The sequence below is a fragment of the Daphnia carinata genome, chromosome 1 (genome assembly GCF_022539665.2).
Source record: "Daphnia carinata strain CSIRO-1 chromosome 1, CSIRO_AGI_Dcar_HiC_V3, whole genome shotgun sequence".
Classification (NCBI taxonomy): Eukaryota; Metazoa; Arthropoda; class Branchiopoda; order Diplostraca; family Daphniidae; genus Daphnia; species Daphnia carinata.
Window position 1 is genome coordinate 4,336,946 of NC_081331.1, and position 15,168 is coordinate 4,352,113.

General features: G+C 40.8%; 2 protein-coding genes across 3 annotated transcripts in view; one reads left to right on the forward strand and one right to left on the reverse strand.

Moving 5' to 3' along the window:
- LOC130691834 (uncharacterized) overlaps positions 1-15,168 on the reverse strand; it is a 53,131-nt gene that overhangs the window by 36,661 nt on the left and 1,302 nt on the right. The window contains exons 6-11 of one of the 2 annotated variants that reach the window (XM_059497541.1): positions 14,991-15,110; positions 14,731-14,897; positions 14,463-14,666; positions 14,360-14,399; positions 14,114-14,297; positions 13,893-14,054 (exon numbers count right to left, since the gene is read on the reverse strand). In XM_059497541.1, coding sequence (XP_059353524.1) covers positions 13,898-14,054; positions 14,114-14,297; positions 14,360-14,399; positions 14,463-14,666; positions 14,731-14,897; positions 14,991-15,110 — 872 coding nt within the window. In that variant the 3' untranslated portion in view covers positions 13,893-13,897. Of the gene's footprint in view, positions 1-13,709; positions 14,055-14,113; positions 14,298-14,359; positions 14,400-14,462; positions 14,667-14,730; positions 14,898-14,990; positions 15,111-15,168 lie in introns of those variants that run through there. The other variant, XM_057514829.2, reaches the window with a different exon arrangement.
- On the forward strand, positions 12,171-13,715 carry LOC130691877 (transmembrane protein 134-like). The gene is made up of 5 exons (XM_057514900.2): positions 12,171-12,459; positions 12,667-12,776; positions 12,849-13,002; positions 13,078-13,181; positions 13,250-13,715. The coding sequence occupies exons 1-5, from the start codon at positions 12,315-12,317 to the stop codon at positions 13,322-13,324; spliced, it is 588 nt and encodes a 195-aa protein (XP_057370883.1). The 5' UTR covers positions 12,171-12,314; the 3' UTR covers positions 13,325-13,715.

A 15,168-nucleotide genomic window follows, 5' to 3' on the forward strand; every position in this document is an offset into this window, starting at 1 on the left:
GTAACAATTGACGAGGCACATACCCTCTGATGTTCGTGCTCAACATTTACCGTCATAACCAGTTTTTTTCCGTTGTTGTCGTTACATCGCCTAGAAGTCTATCGCTTTGCTATTGGATGATGGAAATGAAAATTCGGGCCGTCTCTCCGGTCGATGGCCTTTGAGCGTCTTCTCTACTGCCTCTCCCGTTAAAAAAAAAAAAAAAACATTCCTCGACTTGTTTCTTAAGAGTTTTTTTCGTTGTTTTTTCTTTTTTAGCTTCTGTGTTATGTCGTTTGTTTGTTTTATTTATTTTTTTCTATTTCTCTCGACTTGAAAATCGACTTAACAGGGGCGATTTGATGGAAAGCTGATTAGAAATCACGTGTATGTGTGTCCCCTTTGTTTCTCTTGCTAGCTCCTATCCTACTCTCCTTGATGGCCCATCAATCGTTGGTGTACCTTGACAGGTATGCAGCCAGCAGCCTGTCGTGCACTATACGTCTGTATATAACACACACGTGTGTGTGTGTCTAAGAAAAGAAGGGGGGTTCTACGCATAAACGCTCACCGCTAGGTGACATCAACTTCAAAGGCCTCTTTTCACTTTCCATTCGACTGAGATCGAATTGTTCATTCTATTTATGCAGACGCACAAGTCCGACATAACTCTTGTGCGCTTTAAATAGACTGACGTACTACGCCTTTATTCACAATACACCTAGTAAATCAATTTATCGTTGAATGGAGTTCAGTAAGAGAGGGTCGCCATCAGTAAAGATCCGGTGTGTCAGGGGGGGGGGGGGGGACTAGGGTTCGGCTGTTGTCGAAATGTATGTGCGTATGGACATGAAAAGGAAAGTGGTGTACATGTCGGACCGATCTTATAGCAGAGGGGGGTTTGCTATACGACAGCCCGTCCAAAATGAAGATAAAGAGAGGGAAAGAAAAAAGCCGGCGCCAGTGGTATATTTATATATGTATACGTACCACGTACAATAACGTATCCGTATCGCTATATATGGGGCTATATACGTACACATCCCGAAAGACGGTCTATCCGTAACAGATTGTTTTGTGTCTTATTTTTTTTTCCCTTTTGGGTGGGGGTCCAAATCTTTTTGAATCGTTTTTTTTTTCTTGCCTCTCAAAACGTACTTATTGAGGACCTAGATGTGACCCCGAAAATACAAACAGAGACTGTCTTCACTGAAAATGGAAACGGAAATTTACAAAACACTCTTTGCTATTTTGCTTTTTAGAATAATTCTTTAAGTTTACGTCGACAAGAACTCGTCACTTGTTATAGCTCACATTTCTTCTTTTTTTTTTTTTGTCCACACGAATATTGTCGTCGCGTGAGTACAAACATCAACAGTGGATGCAAACATGGGCGGGGAGCAGCACTCCAGTGTTCCATTATTTTCTATCCGGCACGCATGACCCCACATTCATATACTACACTCATCTCCATCATCCCATTTCACGATCAACATTTATTTCTTTTCTCACTCTCGCCATATATCAAGTTGGAACGCTGCACGTCACGCTGATGACTTTCAATCATCCGCACGATGGCCTTGTGTACGCCATTTTTATTTATACACGTCTGCCGATGTAACGTGTCAATCTAGGCATCGCTTTTACTTTCGCATTTTTCATGCATATAACTTTCTGTGAGAACAACTCATTAACCGATTTGAAATGCGACGAAACAAAAAATTATGAAAGTTTCTTGATTTTTCTCGTGTTTTATCGTTTCAAAATTAAACCTCTAATTGTACTATATTTGCTGGCCATTCCACGAAAATGCGGGTTTTATTTTTGAGTACCATAACTGGATTGCGACAGTTTTCTTGTGCTCCTTTTTTTTTTTTGCAGCTATTCCAAAAGATAAGCAGACGGCACGGTCTCGTGAGTCATCGTCGTGACAAGTTTGACTCTTGTAGTCTTTCACCCGTTTCTAGTTCGTTCTTTTCCCAAGTCCAGTGCTGTGGTGTCCAGCACGTTAGTTACGCACGCCTTTCATTGTCGTCGACTGGATCAATCGCTCGTTTTTTTTGAATCAACTGCCCGTAACGTAATGGTATTACACGACATACCTTGACCAACATTCAAATTTTCAAATGAAGGAGCGGGAAATCAAATAAGAGTCTTCCTTTTTGAGGAAAGAATCACAACAACAAAGCTAGACCTTGTGACCTTCCAAGTCCATCCATACAAGAGCGACCTTCCAGCTCTTCACACACACAAAAAAAAAAACAGAGATGAATTCAAACCATAAAAAAGACCTTGCCTCTTTTGAGATTATCTCCGATGGGGAGCAATAATGCGTATAATTCTAACAGAAAAAAAAAATTGAAGAAGAAACGTTGAAAGCACTTCACTTTTTATGCTGTGTATGGTCTACATTAATTCATACTATAAGCCTCTTTTGTGTACATCATCTATAATGAAGCGAAGCGCAAGAAGGTCGTGAGCCCCATGGCGGCATAGACGAGCAGCGTTTAATAGCCAGCGGGTCTCAGGGATAGGACCCGGGTCGTCCATCCGCGTATATACGTAACCAAGTTTTTCCCAGTTCCTCCCCTCTCCTTAGAACGAAAAAAAAAAAAAGGACAAACAATAAAATTCTCGGCACGTCCTGAAAGAACGCCACTAACCTTGCTTCATCGCGGCCAAAAAGTCATTTTCTTCTTTGGGCAGCAAAGAAAAAAAAGAGGGGGAGAGCAAAAGCAAGAGATAAACAAAATCACGTGACCAAGGTCGTGATGCCATGGACCATGGCAACGCCAAGTCCCTTTTGTTTTCGGTTCATATTGTATAGTGACAGAGTTAAAATCTATTGTGTTTCGACGATAGCCGGATCTTTGGAAATCCGATGGATTGCATCGACATTGTTTTGGTTTTTTTTTTTTTTTTTTTTTTTGGGAAAAAAAAACACATCGAACAAAGTCGAAAGAGTTGTCTTACCCTTCCTTTTTTTTCGGCCACCAACTGATTTACAGCAGCACTTCTTCTTTAACTATGACGTCAGTAGACCTTGATGGAGCGGCGCAATGGTGTTTATTTAAAAGAAAAAGAAGAATAACTCTCAGGTATATGCGCGTAACGGACATTATCCTACAGGCAGATCGTAATCTCAAACCATTTACGTGAATCATTAGGCCAAGGCAAACTTTTCTCTACTAATTTCCCTTTTTTCTTCAAATTTAAATATTTTATTCCTATTTTTACGACGGCAAAACATGAAACATTCTTTCCACAAAAAAAAAAGGAAAAGGAGTTTGAATCGATAAGCAGAATATTTATACGCATAATTTTTAATGTATTATATCAATCGTTTGTCAAGCGAATCGAACGATGACGGGCCAAACTCGGCGAAATTGTGACGAGACGTCGTTCCAGCCGGTTTTTTTTTTTATTCCAACTCGTTCCAAGAGAAGCCCTTTCTACAACTTAGTTGGAAAAAAAACCACTTTGCAATGTAAAACTGCATTTATTTATGTTTATTTGTCTCCATTGGTTGAGCAACAAGTACCCGTCCGAATCGCAATGGCGCAAGGTTCTTGATAAATGCACAAGGCCGAGCAAGGCTGATTATTTGCTTATAAACAGGTCGCACGCTATCAGTGTTGTTACATACGCGCACGGGGGACTATAACGGCATAACCGGCTCCGAACTGACATGCTTATTTTTCTATATTTATACACATCCCACTCTCTCTTGCGCGTATCGGGGATTTTCTCATTTTTCTTTTCGTTTTGTTGTTCCACCTCCGCAAAGAGCTTCTCATCCATTGACGGCGAATAGCAGTGTCTAACAACTTTGATGGGAGATTTGAAAAAAAAAAGAAAAAAATTGCGTGATGATGAGAGAATCACGACGCCACACAAGAGTTAAGGGAAGGCCGGGATGAAATGTCGCACGGGCATGCCGACGTCGACGATTTATTATTAGAAGGTACGGGCGTGTGTGTAACCATCGACATTGGCCCGTCTTTTTTTTTTTGCCCGTCCGTAAGAGCTGACGTCAAATTATAATGCCTTTCACTTTATGATTTTAGTTTTTTTATTTATTTCTTCAATACTCATGTCAATTTTGTCTATACATTTTGCCTTTAGGCTTTGAATAATGTTTTCTACGTGTACACGTTTTGTTTTTATAAATTTCGTTTTTTTTTTTTTTTTCATTTCTTGTGATGGTGACGATAGTTCTCCTTTTCTCGCGTGTTTATGATTGCGTGTGTAGCCCGAAAATTGTTGATTCGATATTCAAATTGGATTGGAATTCGGGGACTAGGAAAAAATGCGCACAACGCAGCAAAAATGTTTGACAAGCGTTTGGTTTCCGACGTGAGAATATCACGTATCGTGTCGTTTTTTTTTACCTCGTTTGTCGTTCGATCGCGTGAGTTGCATACTGCACCGAATTTGTAGGACGTGTGTGTCCTAGGGCCGGTTTATAAGAAATTGTGTTTTGTGCGTACAAGGAAGGAAGCACACCAAACAAAGAAAAAGTCGAACACTTCCATAATAACACTCGTAAATAAGAAAAAAACAAAAAACAAAAGATAATCAACAAAACGAACAAGAGAGAACAACGTCATTTAGTGAATAGGTAATCATATCATTTTCGCACTGGGGAAAACCCGACAACAAACATTGTGTTGTTATCGCGATATCGCACCGCATAAGAACCCACCAGAAACCGCAAATGTCAAACGAAACAAGAACGAAAAACCCAGGCTCTCTTCTAGCTTTCAGCTAAAATTCGCGAATGCGATAGAGACTCTTTCTTTAGCCTCACGTGAGAGCGGCGGCTAGAAAAATTGACAAGGGAAGCGGGTCACGCTATTTCGCATAACAGCGTGCGGTCATTCCATTTGATTGAAGGTTTTTTCTTCTTCTTTTTCGGCCGCTCAATTATCAGCAATTTTGACGCTGTGGCGCCAGTGATGACTAACGTATGTTTTTAGACATAACGGCCCATGTTTGTGGCGAGGCAGTAGAAAAGAGTAAAGAATAATATAGACGAGCTCTCCTGTTTTGCGATTGGATCGAATGGCGGTCTCAACGACCGACCTTTGCCTCTTAGAAATCGGCCAGCTAACACGAATTGCAGCGCTTTACACGCGCACGGGACAGGCGATTTCCTTTTTTCTTTGCGTGAACGAAAGGAAAAGTGACTATGGATGACCAACGAAGCCACAAAAATCTCAAAGAGAACGGAGGGAAAAAAAAATAAAAAGCAGATGACCACGGATGGCCTATCGGTGTGTCCCATCTTTCAACTTCATCGACGGCCAACATGGCCCGCTGGAAAATGCAGTCACGCTTTGATTGCGACATCATTTTACATTCGTCGAAAGGCAGACGTGACGCTTTACGTGTAACTCGAAACAACAGCCAAGTGGGTCGAATTGAGTGAAACGAAACTGAAAAAGCCAAATCGAGAAATAAAATTCCATTTCATTTTTCCAAACGCGCAAAAGCGTTTTTTTTTTTTTTTTTTTTTTTTTGCGCAATGCGATAGATAACAAAATAAAAAGATTGAAGGCAACCCTCGCGTAGTCGGAGCTTTGCCAAAAAAAAAAAGGAGAAAAAATCTCAATAGCATGGGCGATGTTTTGGGCTTGGGTGTGTGCCCAAATGGTCGTCGTGAAACCTTTGCTCAAATGCTAATCAGCAGAAGAAAAAAAAAAACAAGGGAGAAAAAAAGGGGGCGTTGATAGCCACTTTCTTTTTCCTTATTTTTTGCCAAGAAAAAAAAACACTTCTTGGTTATACAACAACAACAATAAATATAATTTCATCTTTTGTCTTCTTTATTATGGCCACACGAGCCACTGCGCGAGAGTTTCCCGCTGGATACATTTGCGTATGGCGCTTAATACAGGTTGGTCCGGCAAAGAAATATTTCGCTTGCGGTCATTGGCCACTTCGTGTGGCCTTCACCTCGCACATTCAAAACACAAAAACAAGAAAGAAATCATGGAGGCCTTTAGCTGTTTCACAGTTTCCAATTTGTGTTTTAATTCTGCTCTTTTCCCATGTTGAAATTGCTATTTTGTGCGTGTGTCTTGCCTGCATCACGTTGGTTAATAATTGAGTGAATGTGTCTAGCCAAACCGAAATAGATATCACCGTGAGCCTAGCGAACCGGATCCGTTAAACAACAGCAGAGTGAAAGAAAAAGATCAGAAAGTTTTTCGGTGTGTGATGGTGGTGCTTGTTTTTCTCGATCCGTATCGAATGCAAAGAAGGGCGGACACGGGCTATTTCTTATCGAAGTCATTCGTTCTATCCTCGTTTATATTATTCTTTTGTACGGTTTTGTTTCTCTTTCATCGGCATGCAATGCAGCATACCTGATGCCCGTGAGCGTTCAAATGTGGCCATAAAAATCTGTCAGCCATCGCACGTCGTCCGTTTCCAAGTGTAACAAAAACACACGAACCGGACAAGTATACACTTAGTAAAGCCGAGTATCCGTGACGTAGCCAAGTGACAGGTGACAATTTATAATCGACGGACATTTTTTTTAAACGTGTAATTTAGTCATACGTGAATTCATGTGTGGACAAAAGGCTTTAAAACTTAATTCTGCGCGTCTAGCGTCTTTAATTATTGGCAGACTGCCGTGGACTGGGCAGATCTGTCAGCGTCATCTCAGGCGACGATGAACTTTCTGTCCGTGAACGATCGTAATGCACGCGCTTTTCTCTTTACATTTTGACTCTATTTAAAAAAGAAAAAGAAAATGCAATGGATGATGATGAGAGCCGCCTTTTGCGTGTGTCGGGCATGGATAGCAGTGCATGATGCAAGTGCATTTTCATACGTCCTTGGCCCCCTCTTTCTCTTCTACACACTAGGCCAGATAGTGTGGGATGACCGGTCGTTCCGTCTATAAACACGTTGTTGTGTGTATGTCGTGCATGTCCTACTCCGGCCCGTTGGTTTGATTTGCTTTCCCCTCTTTTTTTTTTTTTGTTTCTCAAGAAAAAAAAAGGGGAAGGCTTTTTATGTAGCGACCTCGCCATTAACTCGTTTCTCGTTGCTGATTTCCATGTCGGACTGACGTCAATCTCAAAGAGAAAAGAGATCTTTTCGTTCTATTCTGTACGTAAACACGAAAGGGAATCAAAAGAATACGAAGTTAGCGCAGGGGAAAATTGCAAGTTGAAGGGCGGACACACGCACGGGAAAAGTCGTGCTAATCTAGCTACTGTTGTTACAGGTTCTCCACTTGTTATCGTGTTGCTGTCGTCATTGTATTGCCCTTCTTTCACCAGTTTGTCTTTTTCTTTGCCATTTTGCCATTCAACATTCGTCACCGTTATTATCCACCCTCGTGTCCTTGTTTATTCTGAATGACTTTTGCACGATAGAACTGATCAGACCGTCCATCGCTGTCGAAACAAGTGTAGTTTTCGTGTCACATACCGTCAAAGCTATAGAAAAAAAGGAAAAGAAATGAACGACATGCCAAGAAAGAAAGGAAAAAGAAAAAGCGAGAAATTTTACGCGAAGGAGAAGGTCGCGACGCTTTGCCAACCAAAACGCTCGGAATTTTTCTTTCTTTCTACAGCATATTTCGCTCGTGTAACTAATGTGCTGCGTGTCGCTCGTATACTTTCTTTCGCATAATTTTGCAAAGTCATTCCTGTCAATGGTGGAAATCCCAAAATCTTAGTATCGTACGGTGGCCATCAAAAGGTCGGGGCAAACACACCTTGAACAAAAAATAAATGTACACTGCTTTTTTCACGTCTTACGTAACAAAGCTATGAATACAGCTGTATGTATAAACAGAATAGGCGAGGCTATATTTCAATATTTGACGGAACGTCTCGGAACAGCAATAAAGATTCTATCATTATCTTTGAGTTGATTACCTGTATCCACTGTCACTGAAGATTTGCCAAACGCACCTGGATGGATACCGACGCCGGACCATATCCGAATCCTGCAATGTGTCTTCACCGACCTTCGAATAGACAGAGACGGATTAAAAAGGAATGTTTTCTGTGCATGTACGCTATTCTCACTATCAGCCTTGAGACTGTGTTTTGGTGGCTGATTATCACACTACTGGTGATATGGCTTCCCAAATGATTAGGGAAGCCACGGAGGTCGTTGATTAGAAAAGCAAAGAAGAGAACAAGTCCATCTGGAAAGACTTTGTTGGAGAGTCTCGGAGAAGAAAAAGTGAATCACGTCATCACATAACATGATGAAAGAAAAAAAACTGACCATGTATGAGCATTCGCTTTATTGTTTTTGAATGATATAAGATAGGAGGGGTGCGTCAGTACCAGCTAGAGACTAATGAACCTATTTTTAAAGCCACTCTTTATTTTTTACATCCGCCCAGATGGAGTGGATGAATGTTTTTCGATTTTTGTGTTCTGTTAATATCCGCATACTAAAAAAACTCATTTGGTTGATTTTTTGTTGTTGAAATGGGAGATAGTTTGCATTCGTCCTTCATAAATCTCCATAATCGTGCCAACATTTGTTCCTGAGTTCAGATCTAAAAAAAATGTACGAAGAAAGTTCATTCTTTATGAATTCTTTTGTTGCATCATTAAACACCGTTTATGGGCTATTTTTTTCCACCAATGAAAACATTATAAAAATTCTTTTCTTTAACCTAGAACTAGGAAGGTTTTCTATTAAAACATTTCGGGTCATCTTCTCTTTTATTTCAGGGCCATGTTTGTACATGTTCTTTTCGGTCAACCATGTGACGTTTGAAAAGTGCCCTTTTCTGTTGAAGCTAGTAACCTGATCTATTGTCTCGATGGTGGTGCAATCAAACGGATTACCATTTTTCTCTATTGGCCTCAATTCTGTGTTGGTGACCGAGGCCGCTTGCCCAGCGACACAGTCATCAATGTCGCGATGCGGCTCAAGCCGTCGGCCACTTGACGGATGACAGTCGTGTAAACGGGAGCCCTTGTACTATCCATAAATGTTTCGAAACATTTTCCTTTTCGTGTCCGTAAAGCAATGTCCTTCTGTGCAGCAAAAGTGCACGAGGACTTGGTTGATAACAAATCGATATTGGGCATCACTCATTGTGTCAAAAAATTTGTTCGAGAATAAAAGCTGTAGAGTTTTAGCCAATGTCGCTGCTCTCACTGATTAAAAAGTTCACCAACTGTAAGAGGATCAAAGATGGTTAATATAGAACAGAGCAGAAGCGTAGCAACCTCCACAACTTTCAGCAGTTCTTATGGTGGTTCTAAGAAGTTTAAACACAACGCCCTCAGATAACGTATACTTCTTAAACCAGACATATATACGACACAGAGCGCTAACGCTCAAGGTGTCAAACAAAGGGCTAAAAGTGGCAAACAAAACTTTTATTCATCTCCCGACGATAAGTTATTGTACACACGGTGCACCTTTGTGTAGTAAGTGGACGCACTTCTTTAAAAATACAGTCGAACCTTTGGAGATTATATTTCAGTTGATCTATCGCTTTAAAAAAAAATGCTATTTTTGGATTATGACCCTGCCTATCTGAGCGCCTCATTCGTCTTCGACTATTTTTGATGATGCTTGTCCGCGAAGGCTACGTCTCCTTTTGTTAAATCCTATTCAAAGTGTGCCCTCTGACTTCCATAGATGCGCGCAGGTGCGTTAAAGCCACGGTTCTTTTCATTTGGTTGGTTTTTTTTTTCAACTTTTAGATAGTGTGTATACGTGAGGACTATATAGACTCATCGCCCCGGATGGACTCGATGGGCAATTCCATTTCTTCTTCTCCACTGACATTCAAGATCCCTGATTTCAAGAAATGTCCTTCTAAACCGAACACAATAGGGCATCCGCTGTCCTCCTTTTCTTTTCGATTGAACTCTCGTTATTGATGCTGAAATACCGTCACGTTGACTGCTCTCTGTGGTACAACGAATCGTTCTGCCGTAAACATAACAAGTATACACACAAGTAAATTGTTTGAAATGCACTGTATAGCATTCCTGAGCACCGGTACAGGTGTACGGTATCGTACGTGATGGACTTTAAGGTCATCCCAGTTTAGGTTGCTATTTCCGTGGACCATATAGTGGTCTGGTGGTCACAGTTTTCTTTTATTTGTGTCCCGAAAAAAAAAAAACTAGACGAAATTTCTTTCTTTACGTGTACCTGTAGTGGCTATACGATTGTGGGTGCATTGTTTTCAATTGGCCTTGAAGGACGGTCGACATCCGCCCACACAGAGCCCGATCGATGTGATAATTGCCCATTCTTATGCTACCCGCATGTTTATATTGTTGACATCTGGACAAAACGAGTCACGTTGACTTTTTTTTTTTTTTTTTTTTTTGCAAAAATGAAGGCAAAGCTTTCGATTCAAATGAATTCGACTCACGTTCCGAAACCGATTTTCCGCTTAAATGTATCTACACACAGTCACACATTATATGGCGAAAATTATAATAGTTCCTCCGTGTTAGGCCAACGGGCGAGAATGGCGGGTTTCTTCTGTTTCGCGATCAATAAAGTAACATAATCTTTCTTTTTGAATTCGATCTTTTTTGGTGCAGAGTCAGCGCCGTCACACCGACCTGATAAGCATCGACGCCCAACACTTTCCAGTTTCGAAAATGCTTATTTCTTTTTTCTTGTTCTTGGCAAAAGGAGCAGGGTATTGTATTGGCGCTGAAACCTGCATGGCCCGCTCCTTTAAAGTGCCTACAAAATTTCTGGTTCGACATAGAAGCCACAGTGGCTCACAAATGAAAAGTTGAAATCCATGAGAAAAGAGAAAAAAAAATCCTTGAACCCTGAATGACTGTTCGACGTTCCATGCACGCCCTTGCCGTTAGCTCGTGTTTCGGTAGTTGTGTACAATACGTGAGGTAGCGCAAATAATCGAAACCGTATATGTGGATGACTTACCGTGATTTTCAGTTTCTTCACTGTAATTTTTTTTTTTTAGTTCTGGTGCGGGTCATCTCAAGGTTGGTTTTGCAAATGGGCGCTATATTTTTATGCTGATGTGATCCTTAAACGGGCATGGTGGACAAGCAAAGGATGGCATTGGATCTTGTCAAAATGCTGTGGGCCGATGGGTCACGAGCGACGACCCAAAAAGACAACATTTGCGCAAAAATTTGAAAAAGGAGCTGACCGATTTTCGTCTACCTGGATGAGACGGCCATTATCAGAACGTGGAGCAGAATACGAATGAGTTAACAAAATTCTTTTCGAAACAGAATTAAAGAAATAGTGTGCTCTAGTGTTTGACGACCTTCACATTTTTCGAGGCCAGTAGCAGCGTATCCGTCGAGATTGTATCTGTTGGATCCAAATCCCGAAATGTATGCATGCTGCGTACCATTTCACCCCAACGGGAACACGGTGACTCTTACAAAGAACATAAATCAGTTGCGTCAGCTGTGCTACGCATACGCACTTTCCAAAAGCTCTTGGCCTTCTCGGCGTCCACTTGGTAAATTAGCGCCTTTGGTGGTTTAATTATATTCGTTCCGCGTCTAATCTAGCCTTTTCCGAGACGCAAAATGACAATTTCGAGTAGCCCCGCCATAGCGCCGTCGGATCCGATCCCATTATAAAAACTTCAGCGAATGAGCGTTTCAAATAGTTTATAGTATTAAAATGTTCCAGCTATCACCAGTTCTTCATGATGAATACGAATTTGCAGCCGCTTGCGCGTTATGTAAAAGCCATGCGTACCATACTAAGTGAAGGGGTGCCAACAGCTTTCTCTATCTAATACGCATTTGGTGCCCACTTGTTCTAAAGGCGACCGTTTGCATAACCCAAGCGACCAAACCCCACGCTACGCGTTATGTCCACAAATGGAAAATCTGTTAACCAATCATGATTTGCCTGAGAAGAACCGAAAATTTCTTGAATGCCTTGGAAAATAGTCTTGATAGTCTTGCATTAAAAGTGTAAAATCAACGTTATTCACCAGAGAATTCGACACTCAACAATACTGCGAAACCTAATTTTTTTCCAAACGGCCTTAACACCGTTCTTTGGCAGACAGGGTTTAATGTTTTAAAAAGTAAGAAAAAAAACTACGGAAAAACAATCGAGTGTGCAATGGGTGGTTGAGCAGGTGGGTCACTTCTCGCTCATGCCGTTATTTGTTTTTGTGCCTGTTTTCGACTGGCAGGTTGAAAACGATCCGGCATCGCTGGGGGAGGGACCCCGCCCACTTCGTTCTCCCAACAGCCCACCATCAATATTTGTGGCATTGAGTTCTTCATAATCCACCAATGTGTGGCTTATAGTAACGTTGAAATCCCAAATTGTGTTATTTATTTGGTTATACGTATTGCAATAATATGGCGAAAAAGCCATTTTCAATTGATGATGCTTTTGACGAAAATCTCGATGATGTCGTGGTACGTGTGTATGGCAGCACAACAGTCGAAAAATCCGCTTTTAGTGCACGTAATAATAGCGGCGTGAAACCTGCATCTAGTGAAGGTAGTACACGAAGCAAACACTTCTAGTATTCATATGCAAACGTCTTTTCTGTTGCACAGTGCTTGTATCAACATACTAGTAGATCTTTATTCCATGAACAGCTGAATTCAAAAATTATTTCTTGATTACTATGTGTGTTAAATTGTCATTTACATGCAGTTCTTATTTGCTCATTCTCAAAAACAATATTGGTGGGTTTTCTGTCAGGTGTTGAAAATCAAATTACAAACATAAACTCGTTAGCAGTTCCTCATGGCACACATCCACACCACACCCCAGTATTACTGAGCATTCGAACAGGAATCATGCAGGATGACGTAGGCTGAATTTTTCATTGGTTTATCTATCTTTCACATTGAAATAATTATTGCTTTCTTTCTGGTACACAGACGGCATCTAAAGACAGTGACTCCCTAATTCATGAGAGCTATCAATATTCACCGTCTTATTTTGACCCAGACAGAATTTGGTTCAAACATCCACGTGTGAAAGAGAATTGGAAAGTTGTTGCAACTGCCTTTGCTCTTGTCATAATTGGCTTGGGTAAAAATTTTATTTCCAGAAAAAGTTGCCCCTCATTGAATAGTGCATGGTATGTAACATGCATTTCTCCTTTAGGTTTATTGGTCACAGGGATTACTGTGTTGATACTTCCATCAGGGGGAGTTCAAGGCCTAGTTTTTCTCATCATAGGAGTGATTTGCTTTATTCCAGGAGCTTATGTAAGCCATACTTACATTCAAATGAAGTAGCAGATTTTATGACACAATTGCTTTCTGTTGTTTTACAGCATATTGTCTACATTTATCTTGCCGTCAAAGGAAGAAAAGGATACAACTTCTATCACTTGCCTCTCTTCAATTAGGCTCTGCTAAAAGCCCGGTCATGAAATATCCCAGATGCTGCCAGCGTGCCATATTGGGGTGTTACGTATTTCTCTCGACACTCACCATTCGGCAGAGTTAGCTTTTTTTTGTAACCGTGTACAGTGATTCATCGCTAATCCCCCCTCCAAATTCCCTAAGTTTTTTTGCTCAACTTTGGTTGTACATACTGAACCTCACAGCTCGGTTTTCTTTGATTTGCATTTTTTGGCTCCCCAGAATTTTGGACCACTTCACTTTTGTGTTATTATTATTTTTTTTGGTACTCACTAGGACCTTTTCACTCAGATGAATCTCGTTTTTTTATATTTGGACGTTGTGTTTCTGCCCTGGGCAGATTGTACAGAGTAGGAAAATACAACGAAAGCAATTCCGATTTGTGTATGTTTTTAGGAATTGCACAAGTGATGTAAACAATACCTTTAACAAATGTTTTTTCTTCGTTTAATAGATATTAGAATTATTTTCAAATTAAAATGGAGAAAATAGGTAATATAAGGAAGTATTTTGTGAAATTTCGAATCTCTCCCATCCGCGTCAATCAACGACTATAATCACGCATTCCCAAACTGAGAATAATTTGGCCTGTGGGAAGCCATTTCGAGGAGGCACTTGTCAGGATGATCGTTCCAATCCACAGCGGAAAGTTTAACGTCCCGACTCTTCTCTACTTGCTTCAATTCCCATTTTTTGTACTCCAGCTGAGACTCCCTGATAAAATGGCGCTTTTTATGGCAAATCAAAAGCATGACAACTTTTAACAGTCATACCTCTGTTGGCTTGTACCACAACCCCATACTTGAATGGCTTCCAGCCTATACGGTATTTTTCTATAGCTCAGCCGCGAAAATTCTTTGTCGATTTCAATGCAAGGATGTCGGTGATCTGTCCCCACTTGAATCCCAAAAGGATATCCACGAACGGAGGTATTGTAGTACATCATGCTTTCGCCACCTAGTAAGAATGAAATAAAAAGATAAGGCCATCATGGAATTCTGAACTGGTAAAAATCTTACGATCGATCACTCGATATTCGGGAGTCAGCTGAACGGTGATCTACAGGTAATCAGTTAGATGCTTTAGCGATTATGTCATACTGTATCCTATTTAAAGTAATACTGTATTAGGTGTTCCCCAAAATTGAATCGATTCCTTCCACGCTAGGTCGACAGCCAGACAAAAAATACGGTCGCCCTCGGCATAGAGAAAAGAGACAGTAGGGCCACGGTAGCCCATTACGTGGTGCTCAAACCGATTCAACGACAATCCGTCGTTATCACTATTGTACAGTGTAGTCCAGTTGGAGGGGCTATGTGAAGCAAGCTAAACGATATGATGCACTATGCTATGAATAGTGTTCGTATGCAATTGTTTGACGCTTAGATACCATTCGAGATATGAAAGTGTGAGGATCCATTAAAACAATTCCGTTAATGGAAGGCGAGCTAGGAAGTGCAGGAACGGGACGCGTATATACCAATGGAAGCGTACACCCCAATAACCAGATTTGCATCGGGTGAAGTCTTGTCTCAGAAATCACTTGTTCTATGTCAGCTGAAAATCAAATGTAATTTAAAGAATACATCACGGATGAATTGTTGACTTAGCACTTATCTTGGCACTGAAATTACTTAAAGAGAATCGTACCCTGAGATTGATCTGACTGCCTTTGTAAGGAAAATTCCGTCCCAATTGGAGAAACGGGGCTGCAAGGGAATAGAGACAAACTATCTCGACGAGTCGTAGCCAACACTGGGGTTTCTATATCTGTAAATATATAATGTTAAATTTGTGTTTTGTGCAAACGCAAAACAAAGATGGACCA